Source organism: Argiope bruennichi, chromosome 1 (genome assembly GCF_947563725.1).
Source record: "Argiope bruennichi chromosome 1, qqArgBrue1.1, whole genome shotgun sequence".
Taxonomy (NCBI): domain Eukaryota; kingdom Metazoa; phylum Arthropoda; class Arachnida; order Araneae; family Araneidae; genus Argiope; species Argiope bruennichi.
The window spans coordinates 89,710,336-89,732,246 of NC_079151.1; the positions used below are offsets into that span (position 1 = coordinate 89,710,336).

The 21,911-nt window shown below is 29.6% G+C and overlaps 1 protein-coding gene across 3 annotated transcripts in view; it reads right to left on the reverse strand.

Annotated features, from left to right (window-relative positions):
• LOC129972326 (cGMP-dependent protein kinase, isozyme 2 forms cD4/T1/T3A/T3B-like) overlaps positions 1 to 21,911 on the reverse strand; it is a 123,058-nt gene that overhangs the window by 5,813 nt on the left and 95,334 nt on the right. For all 3 annotated transcript variants that reach the window (XM_056086460.1, XM_056086538.1, XM_056086614.1), the window contains exons 5-14: positions 16,010 to 16,073; positions 14,514 to 14,591; positions 14,334 to 14,428; positions 12,735 to 12,806; positions 10,756 to 10,833; positions 10,411 to 10,498; positions 9,061 to 9,200; positions 7,701 to 7,790; positions 4,355 to 4,496; positions 4,049 to 4,212 (exon numbers count right to left, since the gene is read on the reverse strand). In XM_056086460.1, coding sequence (XP_055942435.1) covers positions 4,049 to 4,212; positions 4,355 to 4,496; positions 7,701 to 7,790; positions 9,061 to 9,200; positions 10,411 to 10,498; positions 10,756 to 10,833; positions 12,735 to 12,806; positions 14,334 to 14,428; positions 14,514 to 14,591; positions 16,010 to 16,073 — 1,011 coding nt within the window. The remainder of the gene's footprint in view (positions 1 to 4,048; positions 4,213 to 4,354; positions 4,497 to 7,700; positions 7,791 to 9,060; positions 9,201 to 10,410; positions 10,499 to 10,755; positions 10,834 to 12,734; positions 12,807 to 14,333; positions 14,429 to 14,513; positions 14,592 to 16,009; positions 16,074 to 21,911) is intronic.

Genomic DNA, 21,911 nt, shown 5'->3' on the forward strand with positions numbered 1-21,911 from the left:
TTTCTCTAAATCTCTCCTCAAGTCCGAGCCCTTTCTTTCATTGCAGTAGAGAATATTTTATGGCTCGAACCTGATTATTAAGGCAGAAAAATAATCTGTTATCATATATCCTTGTATGGCCTACTAGCCTTAACATGTGGAAAATCAGAAATTGGAACTACACCAATTTCTTTCTCTCTCTTGTCCACTCTCCACTGTCCTCTTTGGTTTAATATTTTAAATATTTCCCTTTATTGACCATGTGGAGGAATGTATTTCTTATTTGTCCAATGTTATATTATTTTCTACAATATATGTTTTGTAGTGAAAAAGTTCAAGAAAAATGCCCGCCTTTTAGGAAGAAAGATAAGATATTCTTAAATATTTTTAGATGATAATGATGATATATGATTAGATATTATATGATAATGGTGATACTAAATCCCGTTCTTTTGTTTGAAGAAAATTTAGTATTGAATATGAGAACAATGACAATTTGAAGAGACAATACAAGATCAAAATTCTGCCCAAGCTGAAAGAAGACGAGAAAAGATGGACTCTGCGAAAGAACCCATCTGGTAGGAAGGCACCAAAGAAAACTGCAGGCCACCAAGAGCAGGCAGCCGGCTCGTTTATACATAAATCATTTGGAATGCCAAACAATCCAATTAAACAACAAAATGTAAAAAATGTGTAAAGAAAAATAGGATAAAATAGTTGAAAAAAATGAAGAAAAAGGAAAACAATAAAGACACAAACATAAAATAGTACAGTAACTACAGTTACTGGTGACTAATCATCTAGTTCCTTAGTCAGAGTTAAAAACAGAAAATAAAAAAAATGTAGAAAGAAAAATAGAAAGGGAATAAAATAGTAAAAAAAAAAAAATGGAAAAAGTAGTAAAAGTACAAATATAAAATAGTACAATTACTGTAAGTTATTAATGAATAATAATCTAGTTCTTTAGTCGGTAGAACTAATGGACGCATAATTCCTGACAAATCTGAATTTCAATAAAGTTTTCTGTTCCACGTAGATCCTACTAAATGTAATATTTAATGTTGTTCACATTAATTATTCTAAAGTTCACAACCTTTGATAATTAGCAGAATCGTACCTAATGCCTTCCCACAGAAACATTTATAATTTTAAAATCTAGTTCTTTAGTCGGTAGAACTAATGGACGCAGAATTCCTGACAAATCTGAATTTCAATAAAGTTTTCTGTTCCACGTAGATCCTACTAAATGTAATATTTAATGTTGTTCACATTAATTATTCTAAAGTTCACAACCTTTGATAATTAGCAGAATCGTACCTAATGCCTTCCCACAGAAACATTTATAATTTTAAAATCTAGTTCTTTAGTCGGTAGAACTAATGGATGCAGAATTCCTGACAAATCTGAATTTCAATAAGGTTTTCTGTTCCACGTACATCCTACTAAATGTCCTCCTTAATGTTGTTCACATTAATTATTCTAAAGTTCACAACCTTTGATAATTAGCAGAATCGTACCTAATGCCTTCCCACAGAAACATTTATAATTTTAAAATCTAGTTCTTTAGTCGGTAGAACTAATGGATGCAGAATTCCTGACAAATCTGAATTTCAATAAGGTTTTCTGTTCCACGTACATCCTACTAAATGTCCTCCTTAATGTTGTTCACATTAATTATTCTAAAGTTCACAACCTTTGATAATTAGCAGAATCGTACCTAATGCCTTCCCACAGAAACATTTATAATTTTAAAATCTAGTTCTTTAGTCGGTAGAACTAATGGACGCAGAATTCCTGACAAATCTGAATTTTAATAAGGTTTTCTGTTCCACGTACATCCTATTAAATGTCCTACTTAATGTTGTTCACATTAATTATTCTAAAGTTCACAACCTTTGATAATTAGCAGAATCGTACCTAATGCCTTCCCACAGAAACATTTATAATTTTAGCTCCCCCCCAAAAAACAACAACTTTCAAACATACTTTGAAATACAAGTCTTATCACTTTTCCTTTCCATAAAATTGCGCATTTTTGGTACGGCGAAAAATGCATGGCATTGGCGAATAATAGTCAGGAAATATAGATCTTTGGCTTGAATTTAATATTTGTATGAATCTATCGGGCAAATATGTATTTTAGATGTCTTTTTTCCAAACGACTGAAATAGAAATTTGATTTGGAACTGCAGATATAGTAACAAAAATCATCTACTGAATTTCATTGATTCAAGTCAGTGCACTTATGAGTATACAGACCGATAGACGGTCAATTCCTTTGAACGGATTTGGTTCAAAATCTACATTTTGAATGCTGAACCTATGTACCAAATTGCTTCAAATTAGCTTTTTACATTTTGTAGTTATCGAGTTCCCTTGATCTCGGACAACCAGACAGACAGATTTTCTCAAAATGGATTTCGTTCAAAATTTGATATAAATTTCATCAGTTTAGCTCAAAGTGATTTTGAGCCATCGTGTTCACAAACAGATAGACATAATGCAAAAAGTTTAATTTTAAAACTGAGAGAAAAAAATGTAACGAGGAAATTCTTGAAAAATCTCGAGTTCAAATTTCTTTACTTACTCAAATTACAGTACTTTCTTTATACTTCGCGTAAGAAAAAGTAAAAAGAAGCAACAACATTTTTAAAACAGCGTCTAAGTTTTGTTTATTTCTAAGCTCGCAAGCCACAACTGCGCAAATGTTTGCACTGAAGATTTTGCATAACAGTTTAAAGGATTAATAAATTTTGACTGATTTTGATGAGTGAAATATGTTTTTTTTTCATCAGTGGCGGCTCATTTCTTAAATTATTAAAATCAATTCATTTATCTTTAATCCTTCACGCGTCGTTTAAAAATAAGTCATACTTATTATGTTAAATATAATAAAAACAAGCAGTATGTTTTCAGATATACTATTCAGAAAAATAATTATAATTATGACAAATTTTAATTATGTTAAAAATAATAACTTGTGTAATGGATTAAGTAAGTGGATAATTTGTGTTTTGTAATATACCTTAATTATATATAACCTACTTTTTTTTCATGAAATATAATTAATTCACAACTGATTTCAAATTTTTTTTCCATAGTTATCGAGATAATTCATTTTTTCAATGAATATTTTTTCCCATAAAAATATGTGATATTTCTTTAAATTATTTCACTCTATAATTGTTCAATTATTAAGACAATTTATTCAAAAATATAACTTTCTTTTTATAATATTTGGCACTGTTAATACATTGAGTACGTGTCACGAGATTTCCCGTTTTTAGCAGGCCGAATTTGTCACGAGATATCTCGTTTTAATGTTTTCTCTGCTAAATCGATACATAACCAACCAGAGGCAAATATTTAAGACATTTAGGACCGCAATGAAATCTGTAAGACATACGCCTGAGACAACACATTTTTGGGCAAACTTGTACATTCTAAAATCATCATGACTGTTATTTATGAAGCAATAACAGACAGGGCGCGCAACACGAGAAAACTCGAGAGCGGTCCGTAACAGCTGAGATTCGAAACACAAGAAAATTCGTATGTGCTTCTTTATGTTTTAAAACAAGATACTGCTGCAAATCGTGCCGAACGCCATTACACAAGGGAATGTGCATAATCAAATACTCTAATCACACTCTAAAGCATTATTCAAGTATGTGAAATAAATAATAGTTAAAATGCAAAAAATCATATAATAAATACATGTATAAAATATATAGTAATATTTAAGAATACTTTATGTAAATATAATACCAAATTCAAATTAAAAATGTGCATATATGCATCCTACTGCTTGCCAAGCATGCTTCTAGAGCGTTCAAAAATGTGCGGGCCCTGGGATCGCGTTGAGCGCCGCACGCAATATGTTACAAAAAAATTGTCAGATGTTTTTATTTTGGAGGAAATTTATTTTACGAAATCATCAAATTTTGGTTTCCCCAATAAGTTCCGTTCCTAAGAAATAACTTGTTTATTTTCAAACTCAACATGTATTATAAATTTCTTAATATAAAAAAAAATGTGAATTAACAATAGAATTGCAATTTTAACTTACGTTCCAGTGAGTAACTCGAACATTAAAACTCCCAGAGACCAATAATCTGCTGAAATATCGTGGCCTCTATTTAATATAATTTCTGGAGCTACGTATTCTGGAGTACCGCAAAACGTCCAAGTCTTACGACCGTTTTGAAGCTTCTTGGCAAAACCAAAATCTACCTAGAAGGGGGGAAAAATACAATTTTCAGATATAAATTTAACAGCGACAGTCACATACGTTTCAATACTATCACATTCTATCTTATATGTCACATACTATCTATCTTGATCAAAATTTTGAAGAAATAGAAGCTTGTCTTACAAGTTTTACATATCCTTGCGTGTCCAGAATCATATTTTCAGGCTTTAAATCCCTATAGATTATATTCCTAGCGTGCAAATAAGCAAAGGCCTCAACAACACAAGCAGTGTAGAAACGTGTAGTGTTGTCGTCAAAATTTCCCCTGGAATTCGGAAACAACATATTAATATTCATAGATGTTTTTTTACATATGGGCGAGGAGACATTTATATGCAAATACAATAAGAAAAATGTTCAGATAACCTGCGGTATTCCGTACGGTTGTTTCATTCAGAAATTTACCACACAAAAAATATTATGTAGTCTCAAAAAGAGAAAATAAAAAATTATTTTTTAGATGCGCCCTTTGAATATTTGTAACAAAACATATTTTGGGTAGCTATAAATAACTCAAAAATAATAAGATTTGAAGAGCTCCAATGAGATCTTTCTTTTTCCCTCACCACAAACAGTAAATAAAGTAAAAATATAAAATCGACAGAGCTGGAAAGATATCTTTTTTGTTGTTCTTGAAGAAGAATACTCTAACATTTTTTATTTTCTAATCTCGATATCACAGCACGAATGAGAGATAAAAAGCAGATTCACAGCTTTTATATTTATAATCTATCTCTACGAATAATAAATGCGAAAGCATGTGTATGTGTGTCGCCTTTCTACAGAGCAGACTATTTGACATAAAAATATCAAATCTGGTACAGAATACTTTGTAAAGTAAAAATATGTATCGATATGTATGCATTCTATATTTTTTTTAATTAAATAAAAGTTAAGTGAAATTCCAACTTAATTCCAGAATAACTTCAAAAAAATATTATATAATAAAATTATTTTTAAATCATTTAACATTCAAAAATTATCTTGATCAAAAATGATACTAGTTTAGTTGCCACTACGACTTCTTCACCAATCTAATGAAGTTTAAATACATTTTTACGTAGATTTACAGCAATACATTTCATTGCCATGATGAATTTCAAAAATATTTTTTATTATGTCTACAGATTTAATTATTTAATTTTATTTTTTCCATTGTTGGGAACTAAAGAAGAAATGTTTTATTTATTATCCGTGTAGTTTGCTTGAGGATTAAGAAAACAGAGTTTATGTACCGTAAAAAGCAATGTGCAATTAAAAATATATTACCCATTCAATAATGATTTTACAGGCACTATGACATCATGGGAAAGGTTTCTATTACGAAGGTTCATGTCGGCAATATTTAGAATAGGTATCAATTAAATAACATACTATAAAAATAGATTACCCATTCATTAATGCTTTTACAGGCACTATGAAATCACGGGAAAAGATTCTATTACGAAGGTTCATGTCGACAATATTTAGAATAGGTATCAATTAAATAACATACTATAAAAATAGATTACCTATTCAATAATGCTTTTACAGGCACTATGAAATCACGAGAAAGGTTTCTATGATGATAGTTCATGTCGGCAATATTTAGAATAGGTATCAATTAAATAACATACTATAAAAATAGATTACCTATTCATTAATGCTTTTATAGACACTATGAAATCATAGAAAAGGATTCTATTACGAAGGTTCATGTCGACAATATTTATAATAGGTATCAATTAAATAACATACTATAAAAATAGATTACCTATTCAATAATGCTTTTACAGTCACTATGAAATCACGGGAAAAGATTCTATTACGAAGGTTCATGTCGAGAATATTTAGAATAGGTATCAATTAAATAACATATTATAAAAATAGATTACCCATCCAATAGATTACCAATGCTTTTACAGGCACTAGGACATCATGGGAAAGGTTTCTATTACGAAGGTTCATGTCGGCAATATTTAGAATAGGTATCAATTAAATAAAATATTATAAAAATAGATTAGCCATTCAATAATGCTTTTACAGGCACTACGACATCATGGGAAAGGATTCTATTACGAAATTTCATGTCGGCAATATTTAGAATAGGTATAATTTAAATAACATACTATAAAAAAATACGCCTTTATGTATATTACAATTTGATATTTAGCAATACTTTGTTGAGGGAGCCATGGACTAGATATGTAGACTTTTTTAGAAATTAAGCATAACTAAAATTCTCGATCTAGCTGGTCGCCAAAGTCGGCTAGTAAACAATATTGTTATTGTAAATTTAACAAAAAAAAATAGTTAAAGCTGCACAGATATCTGTTATATATACAGGGTGTTTATAAAGTCCCGGACCCATTTTGATGTTTAATAACTCATAAAATAATGAAGATATAAACAAACTTATGGTATTTATTGATGGAATAACTCATATATTTTCCTTTTCAGGTTTGAATATTTTTACTTTTGTAAATATCGTCTGCGCGTGTGATTAATTTCAGATAATTTCATTTTCCAGTCTAAATATCTGTACTTTTCTAAATATTGTCTGCTTATTAATTGCATTTTTCTCTCTTTTGTTTTTGTCAACTATTGCAATGTTATGTTTACTTTTGATGTGTTTGTTCTATGTAGTACTTTTGTATGTGATGTTTTATTCGAGCGGATATTAAGGAGAATGCATACACCACAAGAGAAAGCACAGATTTTATGGTGGTTCATAGAAACGAAATCGATAGTGCAAGCACAGAGAAATTTCAGAAGAATTTACCAAAAAGATCCTCCATCCAAAAACAGCATCTTGCGGTGGAAAAAGAATTTTCTAGAAATTGGAAGTATCGCAGATAAGAAACGTTCCGGACGTCCTTGCACAAGTGATTTTGATGTTGAGCGTGTCAGAGAGACATTGCCGTTGAACTTTTTTTGAACTGAGAGAAACGCCGTTGGACTTTTTCCTTTGGGGGTTTGTAAAAGACAACGTTTTCAGGAGGAGAGTGTCTAACATTGATGACCTAAAAGCCAGAATTACAACCGCAATAGTCTCTGTGGATGCCGACATGCTTGCCGCTACCTGGCGTGAAATGGACTATCGACTTGATATTCTCCGTGCGACGAAGGGGGCACACGTGGAAGTTCATTGACAAGGGTCATGAAACTTTTTGAGTCTATTTAACCATTTATGTTATTAATTTTAATCTATCTTTATTATTTTATGAGTTATTAAACATCAAAATGGGTCCGGGACTTTATAAACACCCTGTATTATATAATCACAGGACTTGCTGGAAGGTTCACGCACAGAATAGGTGCAAGGCTTTTAAAATAAAATTATTCTATTATCAATAGTAATTTGATGATTAAGAGCGCTTTTTGAGGGAATCATGATTACCAAATTATGTATAAGCAATATAAATAAAATAAAATACAACCAAATCCGGCTTAAAGATCACACTTCGTTGAATATATTTGCATCACGTACCTGTCACGAAGAATCGTCCACAATTCACCACCCAAACAGCTTTCCATCAACATATACAGATATTTCTTGTCCTTAAACGTGCGATACAACCTAAATAAAAGAAATTACATTAACATACAGTAACCAACAAATGATGAACATCAGTTTATAAGAAAGTGGTCGTATGCCCTAGATTAGCTGAGACACTGCCAACTTTTCGCATAATCGAGTTTTTAGTACAGAATTCATCCAGAAACCAGTCGGTGCCAGGATGACAAACAGCAATTCTCGAGAGGTAAAATGGCATTCAGTTAAATGGCTCTATTTTATATTTTACCAAATAACTCTTGGCATTGCCTGCGACCGTATCGGAAAATAGATTTCTTTCCAATTTTTCACTCCTTGTTTAGAAGTTTATGTGTTTGTCTTATTTGCGCTGTATTGTTCTGATTTTTAGATAAAAGCAAAAATATTAAATTCAGAAGATTATAAAAAAGATTTACAAGTTTAGTTAAATAATTTCTGTTCTTCTAAATTAAAGCGACCCATCGCATAAGCTCTAAAATTGCTGATTGTTGAATCTCTATCCCTGTTTGGAAAAATACTCCAAATCGTTTCATATTTTTTAAAAAAATAAAAATTATTCATATTAAAAAGAATTAAAAAAAGCATAATTTTTACTTTTAAAATTTAGTTTCCTACTTATTTCCGTTTTATCTTTAATAGTATAATAAATTAAGTTACCTTCATAACAAATGAGGATAATATTTAGTTTAGTTTAGTTATATTAACGTCCCGTTGTAAAGCAACACTAGGGCTATTTTGCGACGGACCTCGTAATTTTGAACCGCGGTCATATGGCGAGGACGACACCTGAGCTGGCACCCCCTCTCCACACCACACCAGCGTGAGGACGTTTGGTTTGACGGATTTAACGTGCAACAGAGCCCCTCCCCCTTACACGATGGTTCTTCGGTGGAATCGGGTCTCGAACCTGAAACACTACGGCTCACCAGCCGAGACCTTACCACCAGGCCACCGTGGCCTCAATGAGGATAATACAGTTTGAAAAAAAAGAAATTGTTTGGTATTAATAATAGTATAATATTTTGCTTATGTTTCTCTCAAAGCATATCGGTGTGTTAATTTTGCACATTTAAACATTCCATTGTTTATGAAATTTTTGTTTAAATGTTTTTTTCCCCAAATTTTATCCAAGTTTACATTGCAATTATAATATTCCACTTAACCTGATAGAACTCGATAGCATTTTTAGATTCAAGTTCAGAAAAATCTAATTACTTTAGTTAATAAAAAGGAGAATCGGATGACGCTAAACAGAATTTTCTTTCTAGAGAAGAAAGTAAATATCAACACTTACTTAACAATAAAGTCACAGTCAACTTCTTCCATAATATTTTTTTCGGACATAATATGTTGCTGTTGTCTTGTTTCTACTATCTGGGCCTTTTTCATTATTTTCAAAGCAAAGGCCTTTGTGGGATCGTTGGCGACTTGAACCTACAATTAAACGTCTTGAATTTAATACATATATTTTCATTTCCAAGATTTCTCGCACTGGTAAATTATTTTACTAGCGTAAAGATTTGTGAAATAAACTTTGAAGATTTGCTTAAAGAAGGTATTTTTTTTAAATTTTGTTTTATATAATTAACAAATTTCAACCGAAAGTCAGAAACACAAATTTGATTTTTATTCGCTACTTCTCTAATACAAATCCTCCCGACTCTGATATGATTCAACTTAATATTTTACATTAATGTCTCGTCTGAATCAATGCGAAAGCTATATCGCGAACGATGTAATATTTCAGCCGTCAACAGAGGATAAGAATTGAGCCAAGCAGCGTGGCCTTAAATTAACAAGAAAAGAAACTAAATAAGAGAACTAAGTTTCCAAAAGTTATAAAATCTAGTCAAAATATTACACCTTAAAAACGGTGGCAGGAAAATTTTTCAATGTTATTTTTTCGAAATTCATTAAATTTAGTTAAAATGTTACATCTTAAAAATGGAAGCGAGAAAATTTTTATAATTATTTAAAACCAATATTTATAACCATTTAAACTAATTTTTTAGTATGGCAAGATTTCAAATAACTGGAAAAAGACAAAATGATAGAGCAATATTTTTTTCTTTTCACTTAGCCATTTATCATCTAAATAGATATATAATATTTGTAACAAAATACTGAGTTTCAAAACAAAACCAATATTTAAAATAATACAGCTAAAACTTATCTTTTGAAATCTTTCGTTGATTTTTTTTTCGCATCTAATTTGTGGCGCTTGCAATTTGAATGACATTGAGCCCTTTTTGAATCATACAAACTCATTTCAATTTTTAAATTCTTTATATTTTTAGTTTACCCTCAACATTTCTCAAAAGGTGTTAATCTTTATATATACAGTATATTATTTTTTAAATAGTAGCATTTAGAGAACAGTGAAATTAATATACTGCTTGCATTTAATTTCAATTCGTTTTTATAATATACTGTTTTATTTTATGTACCTCAGATTACGATCATAGAATATTATACAAGCCAGAAAATAGATCTTAATATAAAGTTTATTTGTAAGAAATTTGACAATGCTTAATATGAGGAGAACGATATATATATATATATATTAGATTTTGGTGCTTACAGACTACTTTGAAATACTTTGATTTCAGATTTATATGAAAAATGTTTTTAAAATAATGCATACCAATTCCACACGTCCGAAGCCACCAACACCAAGAGTAGTCACAATTCGTAAATCCGATAGCTTTAATTTTAATATATCATCATCAATTCTAAAATTAAAAAAAATTATAATAAGTCAATGATACCGATCCAATAGTCAATACGTCAATACCGCTTCAATAAATTTCATTACAATACAAAATTGGATTAATTTTTTTAAAAAATCAGAGAATATTCAGTATAATTTTATTTTACCTAATATCCTTTGATGCAGCAAGATTAAAAATAAATAATTATTTAGTATCAAATTCCTGAATGAAAATTGCTTGAAATTAAAAAATATATATAAATATAGAAATATACTTACTTCCTCTTTACAGGTTGTATTTCATCATAATTCTTTTCTCTAATTTCATTAATGTTACTAATCAGTCTGTTGAAATAGCTAAAAAAAAAAGGAAATAAAGCGAAATGTTAGTGAAAAAAATAAAATAATTATAATAATATTAATAAAATACTTTTTTTAGAAAAGTTTTATTTTTGCGAAAACATTTTACATTGCTGTTTTCCTTCCCTGATTCTATTATTTTTCGAATTATTCACATGAAAAATTTTTTGTTTAACTTCTCAAACCGACAAATAAATAAGAAAACGTAGCTAAAAAATAATCAGCTGAGAATAAATAACAATAATTTCAGCTATAAAATATTCTGCCTCATATCAACATAGATACTTAATTTTAAAATTCTAGTATAGAACATTTTCTGGAAAATACACAAATTTTATTGAAATGTTTTATCTCAAGATAATTTTTCTAGCGAAACCTGTTTGCAAAGACTAATGAATTCATTTCTTCATAAGTCAGAAGAGTCAGCTCAAATTTTCAGTTTTATTAGAACACAAAAAATACTGATGAATCACAAATGTGAAATTTTGAAGTAATTTTTCGAGACAATAATGCAATAATACCATCAGTAGTAATATTTTGTCGTATACCAACACGACTGAGACATTTTAAAATTCTAATATTTAATGGAAAATATACAATATTTTGTTATTTGGTTCATCTCAAGATAATTCTTTAATAAGATTCGCTTACAAATACTAATGAATTAGAGAAATGATGGATACATAACATTTTTCGCTATTCAAAATGCTGGAACCCCATTTGGCGTCATGGATAACAGTATAATTCTGTCTCATATCAACACTGATAAAAAAATTAATCCCAATAAAACTGTAGAATTTATTGGAGAGTGTAAAATAAATGGAAAATTATAAAAAAAAATTATTCAACAAGTAATTAACAAGATAATAGCAACAGATAATTAACATGCAGTTAGGTGTTTCATATTCATCTATACTACTATTATAAATGTTAAAGTTTGGATGGATGGATGGATGGATGTTTGTTAGTCAATCACGCCAGAACGGCAGAACAGAATTGGATGAAATTTAACTGAGAGATAGATTATAGTATGGAATAGGACATAGGCTACTATTTATTCCGTTTAATTGAGTGGTTAATTGTTTATTAATTAAGAACTAACTTTCACGACGAAAATTTGGCAAATATCGCCAAATGAGTAAAGCTACAGATTTTTTGTTTTTTCCCAAGGCCAATGAGATCAGGCTTAACATGATTTTGACTATCATTTCAAATGATTCTGTTTATTTTCTTAGTGTTCGATACATTTAAAATTAAACATTGTTAATTAATCGATCTTTCGGATTCATTTTGAAGTACTTTTGAATTAAAATAAAAGAGAATGAAGAAAATTAAAAATTTATAATCTATATTGCGTTACCCCAACTGGCGTAGAAAATTCATATATTTGTGTTGCCCCAATTGGTGTTGAGAATTCACGCATGCGCAGGAGTAACAAAAGATAAAGCCATTGATGCTATAAATTCTAATCTATTTCCACGCGTACGAAGTCGCGGGTAAAAAGCTAGTTAATAATAATCTTTCCGTTTTATAAAGTGACAGGAACGGCATTCTCAAACAGTTTTTCGATGAATTATCAGTTTTAGAAGTAACTTTTGAAAAGCAGATAAGTGCAAAAATAATAAATAAGTGCCAATTTTGTGTACCTTGATCGTAATAATGCGCATTATCACTATCAAGGTATAGAAACATTACCACAACCAGGGGCGTTAGTCTTTAGACTGGACGTTCGTTCTAACATATTTTTTTTCAGATGAAAAAAGTATTCATGACAATATCCAACAAAGATTCAAATCATAGCATTTAATATATATAAAATTATTGTCAATGATATAAGATCTCAAAATATAAAAGCATTAAAAAAATTGAAAAAATGGTCGCATTTTAATTCAACTTACTCTCTATCAATGACTAAGCATGTAACTCCATCTGGATCATCGGCAATTATGTTTGCAGTCCTTACGTCTTCCCTGAGAAAGAAACACAGAATTTAAAAAAAATCAAATCGTAAATCCTTATAAATACAATAATTTCCATCACTAAGTGACTCAAATTTTAAAATTTTTTTGATATGATCCTAGTAAGTAGAATAAATTATAACAATTCCTGCATGAAGAAATTTAAAATAGAATAAATGTATAACAATTTTTGGTTCGTTTTTTACGGCTTCTGGCTCTTTAAAGAAATGTTACACTTAGTGAGAAGCAATAATTAAATAAATAATATAGCATACGATTTACGAGAACTAAAAGCCATTAGATATATGCCATTATTGTAGCGATATGCTTGAAATATTTTAGATATAAGATAAGCATCAAATCCTCATTCAATAATAAATTAAATCTGAAGTATTCAAAATGATCTCAATTATTGTTCCTGAAAAAAAAGAATTCAGAAATGAACAGTTTATTTTTCTCAAATTAAAGAACTTCACTAGATGCTGCATTCTAGACGCTTTGTTTCCGTTTTGATTTTGAAATGAATAAAATAATAATGTCACGTAGGTTCTTTAGTGCGAAACTCAATGACACACACACACACACACACACACACACACACACACACACACACACACACACACACACACACACACACACACACACACACACACACACACACACACACACACACACACACAAGAAGTAGAGCTAAACCAATTTATTAACTCAACTCTGAACTGAAAACACAGTGACTGACAAATCTTCTGCTTTTATACTAGCAGGGAAAGTTCCAGAATACTCTTCTGGAGACAGTAAGAAAAGTCCAGAACACTTGTCTGGTAAACTAAAGAAATGTCCAGAATCTTCTGGAACATGAAATAAAGGGAAACATAAAATCAAGAAATTAAATATTTACACAAACTGTGAATCGCATTGTCTCTATCGGGATTCGAACTCTCAATCTCTTGATTATGAGATCAGTGTATGATCATTCGGCCATTGAGAGTCGACCGCCTCTCTTCAATGCGGCAATAATAATTATTATAAAATTTCAAAGACGGCAATGGATTTCAGTAAACTTAAGTCATATTAAAAATTAGTTTTTAAAGTTTTCAGACATAAGTTAACATCTAAAATAAATATTATTATTATAAAAAAAGTCTGAAAAATTTCTTTGGCCTAGTGGACTCAAAATTGAGAAATAAATAAACACGGAATTATTTTTTTAAAAATAATTTTGATGAATTCAGCATGCCATGAAAGCAGTATATACAAAAGTTATTATTTTAAATTCATGAGCAAATAATTCACTAATTGTTAAACTTTATTACATGCTTTAAAAAAATACATGAAGTAATAAATTCTTAGTGAATTACACCGTCATTTCGTGTGTTTTGTTATTCAAAAAACAGAATGACAAAATAATATGATTAAGCATACAGAATCGGAAAATTTGAAAAGTTTTGTTTATGACAAATGTTTAATTCTTTTATTTCAAAAATTACGATTAATAAAAGAAATAAAGGCAGAAATTTAAAAAAAAAATAACAAAATTACCCTTGAAGAGCCTTTTCTCCAAAGAAATCGCCCCTTTGGAGGTATCGAATGAATTTTTCTTCGTCGATTTCAGTCGATCTCATAGTCACTTTTACCTACAAAATTCAAACATAATTTTAAAAAAATCAAATAAAGAAATGTTCAAAAGAGTTTAATAAAATACGACAGCAAATTTCTTACCTTTCCTTTACTAATGATGAAAAATGTATCTCCTCTAGCTCCTTGACGGACAATATAATCCCCTTCGTTGTATACTGCCTAAAAATACATTTCTTATTACTTTAAAACTTTTGATTAAATTGAAATTTTAGTTTTTCCCATTCTAAGGTAATTTTGGGGAAATTAGGCATCTTTCATAAGTCATGTCCTTCACTAATTTTATAATCGAAAAACTGGAGAAATAGACAATTGATAAAAACAATAATTGGTTATTTATTTTGAAAAAAAAAAAAAAACACATGATAATGCTGATAATCCTTTCATTGTAATTCTGCATCTTCTAGTCACCAGGTGTAGGATAAATATGTTTTTAAATAAAAAGAACGCCGGCGTCCTGGCATAGGGGTAGCGCGTCTTCCTCGTGATCTGGGCGTCCTGGGTTCGAGTCCGGTTCAGGCATGGTTGTTTTTCATTTGTGCTCTATCTGTGAGGTGCGTGAATGTGCCCTCAGAAGCTACTGCAACCCCTCTCCGTGGTAACGTGGACGCGACATCATCAATAAAAAGAACTTTTTTTAAAAAAGACAATAAAATGCATTTAGGGCATTATTCTATAAGTTTACGTAATAACAATTAAGAGCTAATGTTTTATAATAATCGAGCTAAGATACGCACATTTTCATAATAATGATAATCTAACAGTAATAATAACAATAAAGTAAAAAGGAAAGAAAAGTAAATAAATTCTTTAAATAGTCTAAATCAGCCAGAAAGATTTCATGTTATCTTCCTTGTTTTACAATTTTTTTTCTCTTACCTTGACTTTTAAATGAAATCTTTTATGTATTTTTGTTATTGTTAATAAGATTTTTTCTAATATATTATAAATGAAATAACTGTAATTGTGGCCACATGAGCTTTAGGAATGGACATGTGGCACAGTGTTAAAAAGTTAACCAGTTAACTGTCTTTGAAAAATACAACATTTGGGAAAAATACAACATTTTGCGTTATGACAAGTTTATTCGTCAGGAGTAATAAGGAGTGGCATAATTACAATTTTAGTCAAAACTCAAACATACTCAAAAATTTTAAGATGTTTAAAATATTTTGAGGCCACGTCGAAATCAAGGGAACAAATCAAGGATTATTATAAGACCATGCTTTGCTCAAAAGCATTCTTTAACAGCAAATTAAAATAATAAAATAATTTTTTGTGCTTCTTTTTGTTCGTTTAAGTAAATAAATAAATGCGATTATTGAAATAAAAAATAAAAATCATTTCATTACAACATAATTTCATATTACACATACTCTGTGTTTGACGAGTCATCGTTAAATTTTTGCGACATAATTTAGTATTTCCCGAATTAGTATTTCCCGAAGAGGTCCAAACATTTAACTGATTAAAACCCATATACATGGACTGATTATACAACGAATTAGAACCTGAAAGTTCTGATAATGAATTATTTAATTTAGTACTTTAATGAATAAAATCAAAACATGAAAATATACCTCTTCTAGAACGTCAGCTATTTTAATTAGGACATCTTCTGAAAGATTTCTGAAAGTTGGCACACTAGAAGAAGAGAAACAAAATCATATATAAGAATCTGCCTATTTAATACATGTGAATTATTAAACTATTAAATACTTTTAATATCATATGTATAAAATATGTGGTTTACACCATATAATGACATATATTACCCAAAGCATTCAATGTATTATGTATATGTACATCAAGCAACTTAAAGAGAGATCTGAAAAAGTGTGTTAACATTCTCATCAATGCAATGTCTTCTTTCAATTTCACAAAATCATGTTTCTGACTTCAAATTTTCATAAATCATTTTGTCACTGATAAAGTTAAAGAATACATACTGCAACGGAATACTTGGTATTTAATTTTCTTAAGTTTTACTCACATCTTCCACATAAATCTTCAGTAATCAAAGGGAATATTCATTTCTTCATTTTGCTTTTCTTGTCAATTTTGCATTCACCCATGCTTCCAATAGTAGATGGTAATACTGTCACAGATTAAAAGCAAGACAGATGGTAATACTATCACAGATTATTCGTAAGAAAGATGGTAATATTGTCACGAATTACTGGTAAGATAGATGTTAATACTGTCACGGATTACTGGTAAGAGAAATGGTAACACTGTCACAGAATTTTCATGAATTAAATCTAATCATCACAGATGAAGCAATACAATACATACTGCAACGGAATACTTGATACTTAATATCTGTAAGTTTTACTCACATCTTCCACGTGAATCTTCAGTCTTCTATGACGGAAATAGAATCGAGATTCACTTCTTCATATTGTTTCTCTCCTTGTCAATTTTTTTCATCCTTGCTTCCAATAGTTGATGGTAATACTGTCACAGATTAAAAGCAAGACAGATGGTAATACTATCACAGATTATTGGTATGAAAGATGGTAACAGTGTCACGGATTATTGGTAAGATAGGTGGTAATACTGTCACGGATTACTGGTAAGATAGATGGTAACACTGTCACAGAATTTTCATGAATTAAATCTAATCGCCACAGATGAAGCAATATAATACATATTGCAAGAGAATACTTGATATTTAATATCTGTAAGTTTTACTCACGGATCTTCTAGGCGGAGCTTCAGTCTTCTATGATGGAAATGGAATCGAGATTCACTTCTTCCTTTTGCTTGTCCCCTTGTCAATTTTTTCATCCTTGCTTCCAATAGTTGATGGTAAAACTGTTACAGGTTTCTAAACATGTTCTATCTGTGTATTATATGAGCACTATGTTTCTATAATACTTAAGAATACTAAATGAGATTCATGATAGTACTAAGAGTCCTCTCTATTACACGAGTGCCAACAGATGCTCCTCAAGCGAACAATATATAAATCTTCGAGATAGGGAATTGGAATAGACAATTCCTACCATTATGATAGAAAGAATATGAAAAAATTTATATGGTCATCAGATTTCCATTACATTGTTGAAAAATCGTCCATCTTTGAATGGCCGATATCCATATAGTTGAGAATGTCGTATGTCTTATATATAATATCAGCCAAATTACTATATATCTTCATGAACATAAGAACAAATTCTCTTGCAGTTCCGAGATCATTTCAGCCTCTATCATAGCGGCGGCGTAAAAACGCTGTTCTACTTGTTTCCAGTCTTCGATGGTGGATTCAGGATACTTTTAGCTCAGATAAATCTCTGAATCAAGACAAGCAAAATTAGATCGAACATGCTCATGGATCTTCATATTTCTTGATTGGAATTAAAGTAATTTCAATATGTTCATCTAATAACAGAATGATTGAACGTTTCATTTTGTTTTGTTGTCAAAACTATGCTTCATTGGACTACATATTTCTGAGTGGTTACTTTTAATTAACCTTTTGTTAAAAGTTCTCAAATTCATTTATTACTCTTCAGATTTTCATTTACTTTTCCGGTTACATATAAAAAACTATTCGTAGGAACTTTTATTAAAGCGTACTGAGCAATTCTTAAACACCCAATTTTATATGCATAATAGAAGAAATATTCCCTTTAATTTGTTCTTTTATTTCCCATATTTTCCTAAATACTATTCAGCAATTATGTAATCATTTAAAATTTGCAAGAAATATCATTTTTTATATTCTCGTGGCATTTATAGAAAACCATGAATTGTTTAAATAAAATTCAAGGAATTTTCCAAACAATGGCTTTATAATAATATTTCAAAAACTTTCCTGGGCAGAACATTCGAAAAATGAAAAAGGATTTCGAGAAAATAATCAATATATTTTGTACCAATATTTACTATCTTATTTTAAATTATTTTGGTTTGACCATTTTGGTAGCTATTTTCTAGTTGTTTTGCGCCGAAGAAAAATGAAATCAAAACACAATAATTTTAAACAAACTCTGACCTTATTTTGCATCTTCAAGGACTTTACCAGCTTGGCCTGAATTATCTAATTAAAACACAAGGACTAGACATAAGACACTGGCTGTTCTTTTGCATTATCAAAGACATACCTGACAACTAATCTAAATTTCTTTAATACGATCTATTTTTTTTTTCTTTTAGGAAATTCGAAGAATTATGATAAACTTTTAAGCAAAAATTTGAGCTATTTTTTTGTAATGGGGGGGGGGGATTGTATAAGATTATGGCATAATATATTTAAAATTTTTAGATGAAAAAGGAAATAGCGAATAAATTAACCGAAGGAAATATCTAAATTATTATTTAAATCGTTCAATGTTTTACGACATTGGACATTTTGAAACTGATTAGTATTTTTTAAAATGAAAAAGTTATTTCCAGACTTTGTTATATCTTTCGATATTGTAAAAATGTCTTTTAGAATTTCCCTAAACCTACCTTTTCTTTGAATTAAGTTTATATTCATTAGTTATATATATTATATATTTTTGTTATCCATTTATACAGCTATAATATTATATATATATATATATATACATACATTATAGCTACATAATTTTTATGTCCTTTCATTTCCTTTTACCATTAAGAAGAAAAATTAATGAGCACTTTATGTTCTGACAAAAAAAAATGCAATTATCTATGAATTATTAGCAACTTCTATAAGAATTATATCTACAAATTTTTGAGGACACTTTTTCCATAATATATCCACAAAATGCTTTTAATTAGGTTTTTCAGATTTCAAAAAATTACTTTCATGAAATTAATAAATACTGTTCGCTTCAGTCTGCTAAGATGACCACTTTTCGACGACTGAATTTCATTGAGGGGTGAGACGTGGAGGAATGAGCGCATTTCCGGTATTCTTCGTCATTCTTTGACCTTGATTTTCGGCCTATTAGATACTTTTTCGTTCAGTTATTTTTTTACGTGTATGTGAGTACCTTATTGTTTCTAACCGTATTATTTTATTTTAATTCAGTCGACGAATAATTTGAATTCACCTTATTGTTAATTGTAAGCATCGCCTCCTTTCATCTTTCCTTTCCCCCCTATTTTGACGAATTAAATTCATTCTAACACATGCACAAAAGCGCGGGGGGTTTTAGAATCCGTTGTCAAACAATACATTTATGAAATTGTAATTAATTAGGTTTATCAAATCTAATTATTAAAAACTGTTTGTATTAGTCAAATACTTAAGTATCTTCGATGTTGTTGGAAAAAGAGTTTCAAAATTTTTTAACTTCAAAAATAATTTAATAAAACACGAAAACATTAAGGAGTTGACAGATATGGCCCAAGGGGACCTGAATTAGCAAAATGAAACTCAAGGAACTTGAAAAGGACCCCGGTCATGCTTCGCATCTTCACGGTCTCCCTCAGAGCTATGGATCAGCAAAGAAAGCACAGATTTAATGAAGACCTTGGTTATTTATAGTATAATCAGGGGATTAGCATGGTTTGTCCCGATACAGCAAAAAAACCTCGGCCAAGATTACCTAAATAAGCAAAATGAAACTCATGGACTTCCCAAAGGCCAAAGCCATTTTTCGCACTTTTTAGGACAATCTTGGAAAGAAGCATCTACATTTAGCTCAGAGTTTAAAATTATTGTTCACTTAATTTAAAGCATTGAAAGTTGAATCTCGAGTAGCACAAATTTCTTGAGCTTTGTATCCTTCAGACATTTTCGAAAAGATAAATGAGAACGAAAATGCTATTCTTATTCAAAAATTAGCTTTTACATTTCAAAAGAAATAACGATGGCAAAGAAATTAAAGTCGTCTTTGAAAAGTCTGGATTATTTTTGTATTTAAATGGAAAATTTCAAGAAATAGAAATTATCAAAATGAGATGTAAGTACTGTACAGCAATTTATCTGCTTTTTCTTCAAAGCAATGAATTTTCCAGAGTTTCGAATCAACAAAAAGGAATTAAATAATTTCATTGGCCTAAAGCACGTTTTAGCTTTTCAAGAAATTTTTCTGTAACCTAGCTTTAGCATAAAAATATAAAAATCAAAGTACTTAACTATTTCATTTTATTCCGGATTTTCAAGAATTCTTCTGGTATTTTTTAAAGGTAATCTAAATATTTAATTTTTTAAATAAAATTTAGATTTTTTTTTTGTTATTTTAAAGGATTTTGTGTCTGCAAAATGTGAAGTATAACCGGTTGCACAACATGGTGCACAATATTGTACGATATTATTTATACAATATTCAACAATATTATACAATATTGTAAATAATGTTTAATAGTACACAATATTGTACAATATATGCGAGCCATTTAAATCCTAATGTTTCGTTCGCTTGTGCAAGAATACTGCAGCCACTGAAACGCAAAAAGAAATTTATAAACTTTGCGAAGATCCTATTTCATTTTCCACACTTTCAAGGACTGATCTGGGGTCAAGAATTAGCAAAATTAACTTCAATGTCTTTATTAAGACTTGAAAAATGTTATTTTGCATTTTCAGCGACTCTTCCAAGTCCAAGAATTGCAGGTCAAATGAAATTTTAGGAATAAGCAAAGCTTTTAATATTTCTCAGCATTCTCAATGGCTTTTGCAGATTCAAACACTAGCAAAATGAAACATAAGAATTTTATAAAACCCTTTAGACCATATTTTATATATTTTAAATTCTCTAACTGTACCAACTATGAAAATAAATTTCCTAAAAGATCATTTTGCTCAATGATATTATCTACCATTTTTGAAAAAATACGAATTGACAAAATAAGACAGAAGGCTATTAATCTTATTCTGATTTTTTTATTTCAGGTTTACTAGCTCTAATGTACTTTGCATAATTTTTAGCAAATTTTCGATACATGTAAAGGATTTTGCTGAATTTTGAATAGCAAAAATAACAAATAGTTTCTTGGTCCCATTTTGTATTTGCATGGAATATTACAAATCCAAGGATAGCAAATAGAAACTGAAGGACTTTGTGAATACTTTATTTCATTTTTTATATTTTCAAGGATTTCTCTGGAGATCTAAGAATAGCAAAACTGAATTCATGATCTTGAAAAAGATCTGAAAGCCTTAATTTTGCATTTCACTGACACTACCAGTACCAAGAAATAAAATGAAACATAAAGTTTAGATAAAGCCTTACCGTATCTAATCACTTCCAAAGATATTTTTCAAATCCAAGCGCCTTCAAAATAAGACAGAAGATTTTTTTAAACACTATGGACTTAACATTGGGGTTGTATGACAGCCATTTTGGAAAATTCTTCAAATAATTTTTTTCAATTCATGGAAAAAGTGCAAATATTATATTCAGATCTGAAGCTAATTTTAACATTCAAACTATAAACCATTTTACAGTGTTTTCATCCTTTCCTTTCATAATAAGCATGTACTAGTCTGGAAAACATGCCATTTTTTTATTTTTCTTAAGGAGTAATATGAGATAATAACTAATATGAGACACGAATTAT